Here is a 17,121-nt window from a genome sequence, read left to right on the forward strand (position 1 = left end):
TTTGGCTGCGATATTAATAACTTATGTAAAAAGTTCTAATCCTTAAGCATTGGCATTACTAAAGAGAGACCATGGCACTTCCTCTGCATGGGAGAAAATCCATCCACAACCATTATCTGAAATCACCTAGATGTCGTCCAAACAGCAGCGGGACAGAGGTCTCGGGGAGTTCAGATCCAAGCAGAGGACTATGGAATTACCACAAGCAGTTTGAAAATCCATATCTACAGACAATGTTTTTACATGTACTGACTATTTTTAAGTGCATGTGGATGTCATTAAGATACATTTTTTTAAATACCTTGTGGAATAAGTTCGGATTAGTTATGGGACACTAGATATTTTCTCAACTAATGGATGTTAAAAAGACAATCACATATCACTTGGGGTGATCACACCACCTTAACATTAAAAAGGGGTCCTCATCTTCCAAAACATATGCCAGAAATAGCCTGACATAGAGAAACTCAAATCCTTCCATATTTCAGAGAATAAGTAACACATGTCATTAAATACATATATTTAAAGAAACTGTGTTCAAATTCTAAATGACTGAATTTTTCGTTTTATAAGCCAAGAGAGAAAGGGCTGCAGCAGAATTTAACCTCAGATGGTTTAATAGAGGCATCACATTCACTATGTACAGGATTCTCCGAAGAAAGTGGGCCGGTCGCTTGCCAGGTGACCCAACCAGCACCAAAACCCCAGAGCAGCTCAGGGGCCGCTAGAAGGTGACAGTCTTGGCCGGCTTCACGTCTTCAATTTCAGACGACAGCCAACGGTATGTACGATGGCGCCGCAGCACCTCAATGGCCTTGAGTTCCAGGGGTGTTGCCTGAATTCCGAGGTCCTCCAAGCCGGGCAGGTGTGGCAATGCCATGTCTGTGACGTGAAGCTTTGGACAGACAGAACCACAGAGAACACTGAAAACTGACCCAAACATGAAGTGCTATCCCACCAACACTTCAACACTCAAGCTGGCCTGAGTCCCATTACCGAGACTTGTTTTCAAAGGATACGTGGCTGTTTTTGGTTCCTGGACCTCACTAAAAGCAGACCACAGAGAAAGACTGTAAGTGGGGAAAAAAGGCAAGGTCACCACCCAGCAGCACAAAGGTCCCCAGCACAACCCATGAGCTCAGAACACTGGCTCTAGATGAGCCATTCTACAGACTGAAACAGAAATCAGTCTGCAATGGAGATGCACCAGTCACCATTGTCAGGGTAGCTTTACAGGAGGTTCAGGAAGAAAAATAAAATAGGGGCAAATGCAGAACTAGCCCATTCCCCAATTCTCCTTTCTGCTTCTGTTTTCACTCCTGAATTCGGGAGATAATTAGCATTTGTTCCTTGCTCATTAAGGGATAATCCATTAACCTTTGTGCTCCTGCTATACTTAGTCTGGTAGACTGATGCTCACCACAGATCTAAAACACCAAACCCATCTTGTTTGTAGAGAAGGAGAAGGACTTGGAAGACTTCCATGATCCTAGACCATCCAAAAGCGTATGAAGACAATCAATCTGCATATAGAGCAGCATGCCCCTTCACCCACCTGACAAAGTCTGCAATCCTTTTACTAGAGTGCTGTGAGACAGCCTACAAACCAAATCCAAAGCCCATTCAGCCTACTGTATCAACACCGGCTCCATTATCAGTGTAAGAGGCACATTAGCATAAGATACACTGAAGTGCTCTGACAGTCAGTCCTCCAGTCCCATCTGTCATGAACGTAGACGGGATAGATCTTCTTTCCAGACACAGCGTGTCAGAGGGGAGGATAATGCCTGCCCATTCACATCTGTTTCCTGAAGACTGTTTTCTCATCTTGTCTGCATTTTAAGTTTTAGGTAACATTCAGAGGATAATTTGACTGTTCTGGTTGAGAAATGGTCAACAGGCCTTCAAAAGTAGAGATAGTATCGTATTTTCATTTTATTTCATGTCCTCCCTAGAAACACTTCTACACACAGTGAGGAAGACTAGCATGGGAGACAGCAAGACAGGAAGAGCCAGAGCTCTGGAGTCCAACTCAATGTAGAGGGACAAGAGAGGCAGCCAGACACTGGTCAAGAGACTGAGAAAAGATGGGCACCTGGGTGGCTTGGTCGGTTAAACATCCAACTCTTTGTTTCAGCTCAGGACATGATCTCATGGTTCGTGAGTTCAAGGCCTGCATTGGGCTGGGCTCTGTGCTGAAAGTGTGGAGCCTGCTTGGGATTCTCTGTCTCTGTCTCTCTCTCTCAGAGCTTGTTTGGGAGTCTCTCTCTCTCTCTCTCTCTCTCTCTCTCAAAATAAATACATAAACCTTAAAAAAAATTTTTTAAAAAATAAAAAAGAGAATGAGAAAGAAATAACCAACCGAGTTGGATTACAGCGGGCAGAGTGGAGACCTTTCTTACCTTTCTGGAAGATGAAAATGTTCACTACTATTACACGCATTTTCAGCATAAAAAGTTGAAGAAAAATAAAAGGCAGGGAGAGGCAGGAGTAGTAACATCTGGCATGTATTCTGAGGGCTGCCTGAATAATACTTGCTGATGGTCTACAGCTGTGCTGCCCAGTACAGTAGCCACTGGCCAAATGTGGTAATTCTCATTTATACTTAAATTAATTAAAGTAAATAAATTTCAAATCTTCTTTCTGCAGCTGCATTAGCCATATTTCAAATGTTCAACAGTCACATGCTGCTAGGGGTTATGTTTTGAACATTGTAGATTCTAAACCATTTCCATCACTGCAGAGAGTTATACTGGACAATACTGGTTTAGATCCAGAAAAAGAAAGGAATAAATCAGGGGAGAACGCCTAGGTTTCTGGCTTGAGTAACAGAGAGAAGAGTGACCTCGTTAATTAAGATGAGGGAAGCCAGGAGAGAAGCAGGTTTGCACTATTTGTGGACACGTTCAGTTTCAGAAACCTGTAATATACCCAAATACATGGAAGAGTCTGCAGCTGGGTAGGGTAGGGGCGCAATTCAAGGCTGGAGATAAAAATGCAGCCACGAGCTTACAGACAGCAGCTGGAGCATGGGATGAGCTGAAGGTTGCTCAGAGGATGAGCAAAAATACAAAGGGCTGAGGGCAGAGCTCGTGGGTCCCCCAGCGTGTACAGATCAGGGAAGAGAGGGTAAGTCAGGAAGAGAAACCGAAAAGCATGGCCTAGTGAGAGGAGGAAAAGCAAGGGAACATGGAGATGGCCAGAAAACAGATTGGCAGCCAGGGGTTCAAGGAGAGAAGGGGTGATCATAGGTAATGTTGCAAAGAGCAGTTTGTGGGGGAGAAACGGGAATAAAAGCTTGAATGGAGTGGGCTCTTGCTGAGGTTAACAGCAGGAATAGACAGCTCTCCTGAAGGGCTATGACTAAAAGGGACCCAGACAAACAGGACGGTAGCCAGAAGGGACATGAGGGAGGGGAGGGTTTTGTCTTTAAAAAAATGGAGCACTAAAGGCATGTTTGTGTGCCATTGGGTATGCTCCAGCAGAGAAGGAAATCAGATCACATCCCAGAGAAGCTTGGGGAGGACGCACGCACTGGAGCAGGCCAAGACAGCGTGAGGTACAAGGCCCAAGCCACGGAGCTGGCCTCAGACAGGATAACAGACAAGAGCATGAAAATAACCCATGCCAGCAAGCAAACAACGATCGGTTCTAACTCCTCCAACTCTACAGCTCTCGGCCCGGCACCTGCCCACCAGGCAGATGTTCACCACACTCACACTCACCCGCTCCACTTTATCCCTCGTTGTCCAGGGCTCAAACGGACTCATTTCAAAGAGTCGTGCTACCCACCTGGAAAAAGGAATAAATAGGGCATATGTGGTAAGTATCTCCATAGCCAATACTCAAGCAAGCCTGCAAGAAGCAAAAGGAGAGACGCTGCTGTAGAGACAGGAGTTCACTGATTTTTTGGGTGTTTTGTTTTTTGCGTTTTTTGTTTTGTTTTGTTTTTTAAAGAAAATAACCAACATCCTGGCACCACTACCTGTGAGGTTCCCCTCCCTTTCAAGCTACCCCAGCCTGACTGCCGTAACTCGTGGCACTCTCACTCTTCACGAAGGATACAACAAATCTGAACAAATGAAAACTAAAATAAAGCCATTACTATGAACAAAACAAAAACGATCCAACGTTCAAATCTCATTTAACTTATCTAATCTAATTTAAACCTCAAACATCCACATATGCTTCTGTTAAGAATGCAGGGCAAGCTGAGTACTATGCTAGATGTAAACTGTAATACTTAAAAGCAGGGCCCCCCTCCAAAAGGAACCAAAATAATTCAAAAGTAAGGAGAAGCCTAAGATGTAGGGTACAAACCAGGAAGCCACCCAGGACAGGAGAGCTGCCTGCCTCAATTAGTGCCATCTCTCCACTCTTAGTCAAAATAGAGCTCTCCTTATCTCTGCCACCAAGATCCTGTCAAGTACACTCAGGGCAGTGGGTTTCAGCTAGCATCGAGGCCCCCAGGAATTCCCCAGGGCCCCCACAGAGAACTGGGGCACAGGCTGGGAGTCCATGCTTGGAGTATCACCTGTCAGTACAGCCAGACCAGCTCTGCTTTTATCTGATTGATCCAGTGGGCCTTCAGTGGGTCACGGAACACAGGGTTCCAGAGCTTTTTAAAAACTTAACATCATTCCAATGTGCATAAAAAAATGAAAAAGGAAGCTGAAGATTGGCCAAAATTTCTCCAGGAACATATAAAACCTCAGATTCCAGACCACGTGTCCCAGTGGCAGAAAAGGGCACTTTACTGGGCTACCACAGCTTAATTAAAACTCTTGGACAAACCTTCGACTGTCTGTGCTCTGCTTCTACGCTGACAGACGACTTCCGCTGTCTCTTTCTGTGTCCCCAGTGGGCCACTCCGTGTGCATACGCCAAATCCAGCTGAAGGTAACTCTCAATTTCATGCATTGCCGAGGAGACAGCGCCCGGCAATCTGGCTGACACCCCTGCCCTGTGCCGAAGCCTCACCACCAACCCCAGTGGATATTTGTAAGTCCTTTACCTCATGTGACTTTTCTGCAGCATTTCATCAGACAAATACTGACAGAGCGCCTCCTGTGTGTCAAGTACTGTTCTGGGTGCAGGAGATACAGATGTGAAGAAATAGCCAGGCTCCCCTTCCATTTCCTCTTTAAAACACCCCCTTCCATTTGGTTTCTAGGCTTCCAAACACTCTACTTGTTTCACTTAAATGTCTGATTACTCATTTTGGGCCTTTCGGTAAATTCCCCTCACCCTGCAGGTCCTCCAAATGGCAGTATTCTCTAAGCTACATCCTCAACCCTCCTCCTTCACATACATTATGTGCTCTTCCCTACTGGTATCAGTCACTGAGTATCAAATGAGAATGAAGTAGGCAGCTTGAAAGACAGAACACTCTCAATAAATATTATCATCACACTGCATTCTACTTTTCTGACACCTCTGTTTGGTCACAAGCTTTCTGAGGGTTTAGTATAGTATCTTGAGTTCCTAGTGCACTGCCTAAGACATAGGACGCATTTCATAAATATTTGCTGAATGAATGCAGAAGTGAACTGCCATGTTGGTTTAAAAGTCAGTCTCTGGCATGGGGTACTAGGTGGCTTAGTCGGTTGAGCGTCCGACTCTTGATTTGGGCCCAGATATGATCCCAGGGTCATGGGATCAAGACCTGTGTTGGGCTCCGCATTGAGTGTGGAGCTTGCTTAACATTCTTTCTTTCTCTCTCCCTCTGCCCCTCTCCCTTGCTCACATGCTCTCTCTCTCTCTCTAAAAATAAAAAAATATATATAAAATAAAAATGGAAAAAATTTTTGAAAAGTCAATCTCTGGCAGACTGGATTTGAAAGTCTCCCTGACTGGACCACTGTTAAGTGACATAATTCTGAGATCCTAAACCTGCAAAAGGAAGAAGTGAACCAAGAAGCAGGGCAAGAAGAAAGAAGATAAGGTGACCACAAGGCCAAATCAACCTGGCTTCTTCCCCTTCCCCCAACTACATGATCAGACTGGTTTAATAAAGAAGGATCCCCTTTCGACGTCTGGGTGAGCGGTATGAAACAGAAGGAAATCTCATTGCTCCTTTACACAACCTCCTAAGCAAGACACTTCTACAAATTAACTAAGTGGTTTCTATGGAGAGAATTTGAAGAACTATAGATTTTACCTCTCAACATACATTGTACTTCTCATCCACAGTAATCCACACTCCCTTTCTTAGACACCTCTGGTTCCATCCTAGACTAAGATCAAGACATCAGGAGCACCTCCTACTTAGAGATTCAGAGACTCCACTGTAATGAACATACTCCCTATAACCCTAAGTGAGAGAGCATTACAAACAAATGTATCAAGTTAGGTCTATTTTAGAAGGCATAAAAAGAAGCACTTTACTTACTGATAGGCAAAATGTGGCAGAGGGTACGGGAGGAAAGGTCTGTGAGCCATAGCAAAGACATACTGTACCAGGTCAAAAAGGAGGTACCGACTGGGCCTACAAAAAGAAAATTCATAGTTCTTCAAATTATTTGCTCCTTACAAACTTTCTTCCTAAATTTAACAAAATAACATTTTCTCAGTGAAAGAGGAAACACATAGGCACTGCAGTAAATACAGATTAGTACAAAGAAAAATCAACCATAATCCCAAAGTTAGTATGTTTATATATCCTTACTTCTCATCCCCTTACATACACACGATTTTATTTTTATAAATGTAAGATTGCACAGGCATCCTATTCTGTAATGTCTTTTTCATTTAACATTATCATGGTCACTTTTCTGTGTCTCTCAATATCCTAGTGTATGTTTAATGACTGCATATATTGCAATGCGTGTAGTTGTAACTATTCCATAAATTCCCAGGTTGAGGGATATGTAAGCTATTAAAAATATTTTTTCTCGGGGCGCCTGGGTGGCGCAGTTGGTTAAGCGTCCGACTTCAGCCAGGTCACGATCTCGCGGTCCGTGAGTTCGAGCCCCGCGTCGGGCTCTGGGCTGATGGCTCAGAGCCTGGAGCCTGTTTCCATTTCTGTGTCTCCCTCTCTCTCTGCCCCTCGCCCGTTCATGCTCTGTCTCTCTCTGTCCCAAAAATAAATAAACGTTGAAAAAAAAAAAAAATTAAAAAAAAAAAATATTTTTTCTCTATAAGATAATGCCTTAATGAACATTCCTGCAGTAAACATTTGTACTTATCCAGAATTATGTATTTGTAATATATTCTAGAGGTGGAACTGGCTCAAAATATGCTTGGAAATCTTAAGGCTTTTACTGATACTTCCAAACTGCCTTCCAGAAAGGTCATATTAATTCGCATAAGATGCTACTAGCCCCCTTACCAACAATGAGGTTAGTCATAAAAAATAGGCAAACAAAACTTTGCCGATCTGCAAGGTAAGAAAAGTACCTCAACCTTTTAATTTGTGTTAAATTTCACTCTAGAGATTAAGTTTTTTTCTATAGATTTGGCTACTTACGCTTCTTTCTTTTCTCTCTTTCCTCCTAAAGTCCCGTCTATAAAGAATAATTTGTAAGAATTCTTTATGTTTTAATGACATAGTTGGAAATATTTTTTACTGTTTGTATTTTGCTTTGTAATGTTTTGTGGCATACATAAGTTTAAACATTTCACTTAAGCAAAAGTTCTGATTTATGATCTGCCTTTATAGTTAGAAAATCCCTCTACTGTCACCAGTGACATAAATTTCCACATATTTTTTTGTAATGCTCTTGGGGTTCTTTAATCCATAATTTTGTGGATAACGTATTTTTATATTGATATAAGGAAAAGACATAACAATGTTTATTGACTGATCTACCCTTTCACCATATTCTGAAATGTCACCCTATCACATACTATATTCTTACATATATTTGAGATGGCTTCTGGACCTTCTATTCTATTCCACAAATGTGAATAGTTTTGTACTGGTACAATCTAGCTTTAATAATTATTATTGTTTATAATATATTTTGGTATCTCTTCACCCATTTTCCTAGTCCCCTTTGCCTCAAAAAGCCTGTGAGAGCTGAGAGCTGAATTCACACAATTCAGTGAGAAACTCAACATTCTGACATTTTAGCAAACAAAAACAAAAAACATGAAAACGTCAGCTAGGGGAACATCAGGCCAAGCCCTCAAACAGCTTCCTTCGAGTACCAGAAGGACGTGTAAGGATCACTGCTCAGCACGCATGCTATGCCAAATAACAATCTGTAATCTTTACAACAACAGGCAATACTGGTATCATGGGTAAACTAATTACACGTAATGTACTTGCTCTTGTCCCCCAGCCGCCTCTCCACTATACTAGCGCAGCAAAGTCCCTCCTCTGGTTCAAGCGAGTATCTGCCTTCTTTGTGACTGAACCACCAGCAAGATGGAGTTGCAGGGAAAATAACAGCTGGGCTACCTGGCTTCACCTATGTTTCTGATCACTAACTTCAAATGGAAGACTCAGTTCTGCTTTGCAACCCTGCCATGCTCTCCTAAGAGGTGTTTGTCCATTCTACCAGAGAATACCTCCTATCTTCAACTCGGTCCTCAAATTTTCCACAGACCTCTCTCACCCACCCCATCCTGCCTTTTAGCCGATGATCTCACCCACCATTTGTCTTTTCATCATTTTCTTAATGGTGCCTTCTGAAGTACAAAAGTTTCCCATTTTGGTGCAGTCTAACATCAATTTTTCCTTTCACAAAGTATGCTTTTGATACCACATCTAAAAAATCTCTGCCTAACCCAAGGTCTAGAACATTATTTTCCTTCCAAAAGTTTTTTAGTTTTAACTCTTACATTTAGGTCTCTGATATATTTTGAGTTAATGTTTTCATGTATTTTGTGAAATTAAGGGCCTATGTTCATCCTTTGGCATGTGGATTTCCCAGGACCACCTGTTGAAAAGACCATCCTTTCCCCACTGAAGTGTCATGACAGTTCTGTTAAAAATCAACCATCCATAAACACAAAGGCTGATTTCTAGACTATCTAGACTATTGATTCAGTTTAGTTAGAATAGAATATTCTTATGCCAGCATCACACTGTCTGGATAACTCTGGTTTGACAGTTAAGTTCTGAAATTAGGAAACCTAAGTGCTCCAACTTTATTCTTCTTTGTCAAAATGGTTTTGGCTATTGTGGATCTTTGCATTTCCATATAAATTTAGAATTACTTTGTCAATTTCTGGAAAAAAAAAAAAAACCCTGCTGGAATATGGATAGGACTGGCTTGAGTAGAGAGATCAATTTGGGGAAAGTTTCCATGTTAACAATATTGGCTCTTCCAGTCCATGAACATAAGATGTCTTTCCATTCATTTAACTCCTCTTTAATTTCCCTCAGCAATGTTTTGTAATTTTCTGGATACTGGTCTTATATTTGTTAAATTTATACCTAAATACTTTATTCTTTTGACGTTACTGTGAATACAATTATTTTCTTAGTTTTATTTTCAGATCGTTTATTTGCAAATATATGGAAACTGAGTTTTATATCTGATCCTGTACCTTGTGACCTCACTGAATTTGTGAATTAGTGCTCCCAGTTTTATGTGTATTATCAATAGGTACCTAATCAATGAATGACAGAGTGGACCAACATCATAAAATTAATAACTATGAAAAAACTAGGAGCAAAATTTAAGGTCTTATGCCTCTTTGCATTAGCCTCAAAGTGTCTGGGAAATAAGCAAAGTTTTCCTCTGAGTTGACGAGACAAAAAGAGAAATGCACACACGCATCCAGTTTCACACACACAAAAAAATGCCTGCATTTCCATGTGTGCCAAACAACTATGACGTAATGCAGCCCAGCCAATGACCGTACTGGAGGGGGCTGGGGAGCGGTAAAGAGGAAACCGGTTAACTCATCACAGAGCTATTTCTACAGAGTAGGAAGCAAAGTCTGTAAAGCCATTTCTGTTCTTCTCTTCTCTAGAATCCTAGTCTAAGTACCTCTTGACTAGAGCCCGATGGCTTGAGTCTAGTGATGTATGGGCTCTGCACTGAACACACTTTGTGACTAATTCTCCTAGAGTATGTAACTAATTGCACTGAACTAGGGAACTCAAAGAGAGGCCTAGCCTGCAGCCACTAGATTCAGAAATACAATACAATCATTTGCACTGACAAAAATTTTACTAAATGAAATCTATAATAATAGTGAAACATAACAATGGATGAATTCACAATCCTGGGAATGTATACTATGCCTCCTGGCTTAGAGAGAAACGTGTCTTTTCTCTGGAAACAAATATTTCCTAGGAATTAAAGTTATCACTTAATTGTTGAATCAGATCTCCACCTTTCATGGAACATCAGGTGTCATTAGCTTGCTTCACTGAATGACAGGGTTCTGGGACAATTATTAAGTGGATTTGGTACTTTTTGGTTTGGAGGACTGAGTCTTAATTTTTTAGTCTTAGTTAAGCCAGAAAAAAGGTCCTAAACCCAGCTGTGACAAAATTTAATAAAATCAGGTAAGTTATACAGTTTAACTGTTTCCTATCTGTCCTAAGTGCAAAGACAGCATACCATAAATGATCAGTCTTGTGCAGCACTAACACTGTATCGTAAACCAGGCCATTTCCAACCTTTGGGGGACATTACAACACTCTATCAAAAGCAATTTGATTTTGCAACTGCACTTACTCCCTAAAAGTGTTGTTTGTGTTTCTGAATTTATAGTAGCAGCCTTTATTAAAAACATCACTGGAGTAGTACAAAACCATCCTTGGTAACCACTGGACTAAGTATATGTAATATACTAGGGCAGTTGGTGCTCAGACTTTGGTTGACAGAAAAATCACTTATTAAATCCGATTCCGTGGTTCACTCAAATCCTGATGCAACAGAACCATTCAGGAGATCCTGACAGTGGTAGCTTTTGGACAGCTCTTGAGACACAATGGCCTCAGGGCTAAGGGAATAAAATTTCTGGAATAAAAATAGTTGAACAAAGACACTAAAAATGCAACAAATACATCTGTTAGTGGTAGGGTTAGATCTTATTGTTCCTGTAAATCATTACAATTCATTCATTTTAACAGGTAGTTTAAAGTCAAACTCTAGCCACCTACCCAACAAAGGCAAAAGATTTCCCTCTGGCATCTGGATCCTTAATGGCATTAACAATTCCTTTTGATACATCTACAACCTGTAAGAAATTGTAACACATGTTTAAGCAATCCTTGAAAGAGAGAAACAGAGAGATGGGAGAGGGAGGGAGGGGGGAAAGAAGGGAGGGAGGTCAGAAAACAGGCCACAACAATCACAACCAAAAAAAAAAAAAAAAAAAAAAAGATAAAATGGCATTGTCTGTTTCCAGAAAGCCCCTTAAAGAACCCACTCCTCAAAAGCTCAAATGATCTGCACATTGGAAGGTTCACCTATATATTTTTTCTAGTCAGAGCACATTCAGGCTCAGGCGGCTGTCGAGGCCGTCTGATTTGACTTTGCCTACCATCTCTGCAATCTCACACCTTACCACTCGTTCCTCTAACGCTGTTACCATGCTATCACAAACAAGTAGGCTGAATCCCATGGAACTGCCAACATTCTACCATTTTGCCTTTCCAAAATAATACTTTTATATGGTTTCAGATCCCATGGTTTTCAACTGGGGGCGATTTTGGCTCCCAGGGAACCTTGGCAAATGCCTGGAGACATTTTTAGTTGTCACAACTGGGGAGGTAGTGCTACTGCCATCTGGTGGGTAGGAATGCTGCTAACCATTCTACAACAGCCCCTCTGACACACGATTACCTGGCCCAAACTGTCAATAGTGCCAGATGAGAAACCCTGATTCAACATAATATGGAACCCAACACGCTCTCTCCTCTGGGCCCCTGTACATGCTGTTCCCTCTGCATGAAATGTTCTTGCCCAACCCCCTCTCATATGACTTGCAGCTAGTCATCTTTAAGACCTCACCGTAGATGTCATTTCCTCTGGGAGGCTGTGCCTGACCCTCAAGTCTGGATTAGGTGTCCCTCTCTGCTGTAATTATATAAATCCTCTCCCCATCATAGCACTTACCACATTGCACGGCAACTGCTTTGCTAGCCTACCCTTCCAGCCTGGGGATAGCAATGTGTGTCTAGTTCATACCTCTATATGCCCAGTGACAGGTACAGCGTGCCTATTACACTCAACATATTTTCTTAAATGAGCAAACAAGTGAACACACAGAGAATACATGTAGCTCCTAAGTAAACTGAGAGGCAAGCAGTTGATGCAAGCTGAAAAGAAGAATGATGGAGTTACAGGATTAAGATAAAACCAGAATACTATGACCTGACTCTGAATCCAGTCAAAGCCCCTCCACCCAGGGTACTTACATAGACTGGTTGTTTCACTGTCTTCTTGCCCAAGGAAATAAGAGGTACACCACCAAACCAACGGATATCTGGCAGAAGAATGAGAAGTATTCTTAGAAGGCCTAAGGTCCTGGAAGACCCCCCGCAATCTCCAGGTGCTCCAGGTTAGCATAATCACTTTGCATAACTGAAGTAATGGAATAGATGTAGCTGACTTTGAGAGAGCTAGTTGGCAGTCACTTGTTTTTCAGATAACAAAGATGGAAAGTAAAAAAGCCAAATCTTTAAGAACATGGACAGCAAGGGAAAGTGGTCAAATGGCTTGGCCACTTGATGCATGGTCACTCCCAAGACTGGAGTCTAAACTGCACCCCATACTAAGGAGGCACATAGGAATCAATAGATCAGTGGCACAACATAGGAAACCCAGAAAAAGACCCTGGGTTTTTAGTATGGGAATTTAGTAAATGATGAATGCATTACCACAAATATGTGAGAAATGGAAAGATTATTTATACTACATGGTGTTGAGACAATTACTCTACTAATTGGGGAAAAAGAAAGGGAGGGAGAAAAGCCTCATCTCTTACCATAAACCAAAGTAGATTAAATGTAAAGATTAAAAAAAAACCTTATAAAAAATTTTAAGGTAGACATTATTTATAAGAGCATCAAAAAGAATACAACACTCAAGAATAAACTTAAGTTGGCTAAAGACTTGCACGCTGAATACTAGAAAACACTGCTGAAAGAAATTAGTAAGTCACAAACAAATAGAAACACATCTCACGTGGAAGACAATACTGTTAAGATATCAAACTACCCACAGAATCTACAGAGCTAATGCAGTCCCTGTCAAAATCCCAATGGTGTATTCTGCAAAGTACACAAAACTACACCTTAAAATTCATATGGAGTCTTCAGAGACCCCAAATAGCCAAAACTATCTTTTTGTTTTGGTATTTTTTTAATGAAATTTATTGTCAAATTAGTTTCCATACAACACCCAGCGCTCATCCCAAAAGGTGCCCTCCTCAATGTCCATCACCCACTTTCCCCTCCCTCCCACCCTCCATCAACCCTCAGCTTATTCTCAGTTTTTAAGAGTCTCTTATGGTTTGGCTCCCTCCCTCTCTTTTTTTTTTTTTCCCCCTTCCCCACCCCCATGGTCTTCTGTTAAGTTTCTCAGGATCCACATAATAATAAAAACATATGGTACCTGTCTTTCTCTGCCTGACTTATTTCACTTAGCATAACACTCTCCAGTTCCATCCACGTTGATACAAATGGCCAGATTTCATTCTTTCTTATTACCAAGTAGTATTCCATTGGACAACTTCTTTATCCATTCATCAGTTGATGGACATTTAGGCTGTTTCCATAATTTGACGACTGTTGAAAGTGCTGCTATAAACATTGGGGTACAAGTGCCCCTATGCATCAGCACTCCTGTATCCCTTGGGTAAATTGCTAGCAGTGCTATTGCCGGGTCACAGGATAGATCTATTTTTAATTTTTTGAGGAACCTCCACACTGTTATCCAGAGCAGCTGCACCAGTTTGCATTCCCACCACAGTGCAAGAGGGTTCCTGTTTCTCCACATCCTCTCCAGCATCTACATTCTCCTGATTTGTTCATTTTAGCCACTCTTACCGGCATGAGGTGGTATCTCAGTGTGGTTTTGATTTGTATTTCCCTGATGAGGAATAATGTTGAGCATCTTTTCATGTTACTGTTTAGTCAAAACTATCTTGAGAAAAAAAAGTTGGAGGTCTCATATCTCTTGATTTCAAAACTTACTACAAAGCTATAGTTATCAGAGATCAAAACAGTGGCATAAAGATAGACATATAAACCAGTGGAATAGAACAGATACAAATAACCTTTATATGTATGGTCAAATGAATTTTTTGGACATGGAACCAAAACCGTTCAACAGGGAAATGACAGTGTTTTCAACAAATGATGTTGGGAGAACTGAATATCCACATATAAAAGAATGAAGTTGGATCCTTACCTTCCATCATACACAAAAATGAACTCAAGATGGATCAAAGACGTAAACATAAGAGCTAAAACTACAAAATCCCTAAGGAAATATGGGAGAAAGCTTCATGACACTGGACTCAGCAATGATTTCTTGACTATGGTACTAAAACATGGGCAACAAAGGAAAAGCAAATAAACTGGACTACATCAAAATTAAAAGCTTCTGTGCACTGAAGGACAGAGTGAAAAGGCAGCCTGCAGAGTGGGAGAAAATATTTTTAAGTCATATATCTGATAAGGTGTTACTACCCAGAATATATAAAGAGCTCTTATGATTCAACCATAACAAAAAACAACCCAATTGAAAAATAAGCAAAGGATATGAACAGACGTTTTTCCAAATAAGATACACAAATGGCTAACACATGAAAAAAAAAAAAAAGTTCAACATCACTAATCATTGCAGAAATGCAAATCAAAATCATGAGCTATTACCTTACCCTCATTAGGATGGCTACTAACCAAAAAACAGAAAATAAAGTGCTGGTGAGGATACAGAAAAATTCGCACCCTGGGCTCTGCACTGTTGGTGAAAGTGTAAACTGGAAAAACCACTATGGAAAATAGTATGTAACTCCTCAAAAAATTAAAAATAGAACTACCATATGATCCAACAATTCTACTTCGGGTATATCCCCCAAAGAACTGAAAGCAGGGTCTCAAAGACAGACTTGTATATCTGTGCTAATAGCAGCATTATTCACAATAGCCAAAAGGTGGAAGCAACCTAAGCGTCCACTGACAGATGAACGGATAAGCAAAATGTGGTGTGTGTATACGGTGGAATATTACTCAGCCTTAAAAAGGGAAGAAAATCCACCGGCACCTGGGTGGCTCAATTGGTTAACGGTCCAACTCTTGGTTTCGGCTCCGGTCATGGTCTCACGGTTCCTGAGTTCGAGTACCACATCCAGCTCTGCACTGACAGCACAGAGCCTGCTTGGGACTCTGTCTCTCCCTCACTCTGCCCTTCCCCCACTTGCGCATGCGTGTGCGCTCTCTCTCTCTCTCTCTCTCTCTCTCTCTTTCACACACACACACAAATAAACATTTTTAAAAAAAAGGAAGGAAACATAATAAATGAGGACATTATACTAAATGAAATTAACCAATGACAAAAAATGGTGTGTGATTCCACATATACGAGATACCTAGAGCAGTCAAATTCAGAGGGGCAGAAAGCAGAATGGTGCTTGCCAGGGGCTGGGGGAAGGAGGGAACAGGAAGGTGTTTACTGGACAGAGTTTCAGTTCTACAAGAAGAAAGGAGCTGCACAGAATAGCTGCAGCGTGAATACACATTAACAGTACTGAACTGTACACTTAGAAGTCAGCTCAGGCAGCCATCACAAAATACCGTAACGGGCTGGCTTAAACTAGAGAAATGTATCTCCTTGCAGCTCTGGAGGCTGCAAAGTCCAGGATCAAGGTGTCAACTGATTTGGCTCCTGGTGAGAACTGTCTTCCTGGCTTGCAGTCAGCCAGCTATGTTCACCCTCAGCCTTTCCTCAGTGTACATGTGCAGGGAGAGAGCTCCTCTTCTCTTAAGGCCACCAAGGACCCCACCCTTATTTCTTTATTTAACATTAATTACCTCCTAAAAAGCCCTATCTCCAAATACAATCACATTAGAAGTTACTGCTTCAAGAAGAATCTGGGGAGAGGAGGGAAGACAAGGACATAATTCAGTCCAAAGCAAATGGTAAATTTTATATGTGTATTTTACCACAATTTTTTAAATTGGAAATTAATGCAGAATGTGAAACGACATGAGCAATCAGGAGGAAAAAACACAAAAAAACACATGATAAAAATATCTAAATTGGACAAATGAACTGTGGTCCATCCATACAATTGAATATTATATTGAATATTATTTAGCCATAAAAAGAAATAAGCTCTCGGCCATGAAAAGACATGAAGGAAACTCTTTTTAATGTTTTATATTTTGAGTGAGTGAGAGAGAGACAGACAGAATGTGAGCAGGGGAGCAGCAGAGAGGGAGAAAGAGAACCGAAGTAGGCTCCAGGCTCTGAGCTGTCAGCACAGAGCCTGATGCAGGGCTTGAACTCACGAATCCTGAGACCCTGACCTGAGCGAAAGTCAGATGTTTACCTGACTGAGCCACCCAGGCACACCCTGAACACAGATTTTTAAGGCAATGAAATTATTCTCTATGATACTCTAATGGTAGATGTTATCATACATTTGTCAAAATACACAGAATGTACAACATAAAGAATAAATCCTAATGTAAATTATGGACTTGAGTTAATAATAATGTATCAATATTGGCTTATCAATTGTAACAAACATACTATACACTAATGCCAAATGTTAATAATAGAGAAAAGTGTGGGGAAAGACTGAGGGATTAAAGAATATATGGGAACCTGTGCTTTCCACTCAACTTTTCTGCAGACCTAAAACTACTCTAAAAAAAATCAAATGGGGCGGGGCGCCTGGGTGGCTCAGTCAGTTGAGCATCTGACTTCATTCAGTTCACGTCATGATCTCACGGCTTGTGAGTTCCAGTTCCACATGGGGCTCTGTGTTGACAGCTCAGAGCCTGCAGTCTGCTTCAGATTCTGTGTCCCTCTCTCTCTTTGCCCCTCCCTCACTCATGCTCTGTCTCTCTCTCTCTCAAGAATAAATAAAACATTAAAAAAATAATAATAAATAAAGCCTATTTAATTTTAAAATAACTCAAGTAAACATGCCAACAAAAAAACTGCAGCAAATATAACCAAAGATGTGTACCCTTAA

The 17,121-nt window shown here is 41.1% G+C and overlaps 1 protein-coding gene across 1 annotated transcript in view; it reads right to left on the reverse strand.

The window, feature by feature from the left end:
- Positions 1-599: 599 nt before the first annotated feature.
- The window catches only part of NDUFA9 (NADH:ubiquinone oxidoreductase subunit A9), a 37,545-nt gene continuing 21,023 nt past the window's right edge, over positions 600-17,121 (reverse strand). Inside the window, exons 7-11 of the mRNA XM_040462793.1 lie at positions 12,329-12,396; positions 11,069-11,145; positions 6,392-6,487; positions 3,726-3,792; positions 600-895 (exon numbers count right to left, since the gene is read on the reverse strand). Of these exons, the coding sequence (XP_040318727.1) occupies positions 725-895; positions 3,726-3,792; positions 6,392-6,487; positions 11,069-11,145; positions 12,329-12,396 (479 nt within the window). The 3' untranslated portion in view covers positions 600-724. The remainder of the gene's footprint in view (positions 896-3,725; positions 3,793-6,391; positions 6,488-11,068; positions 11,146-12,328; positions 12,397-17,121) is intronic.

This window comes from Herpailurus yagouaroundi, unplaced genomic scaffold (assembly GCF_014898765.1).
Source record: "Herpailurus yagouaroundi ecotype Mexico unplaced genomic scaffold, PumYag 355, whole genome shotgun sequence".
Lineage (NCBI taxonomy): Eukaryota > Metazoa > Chordata > Mammalia > Carnivora > Felidae > Herpailurus > Herpailurus yagouaroundi.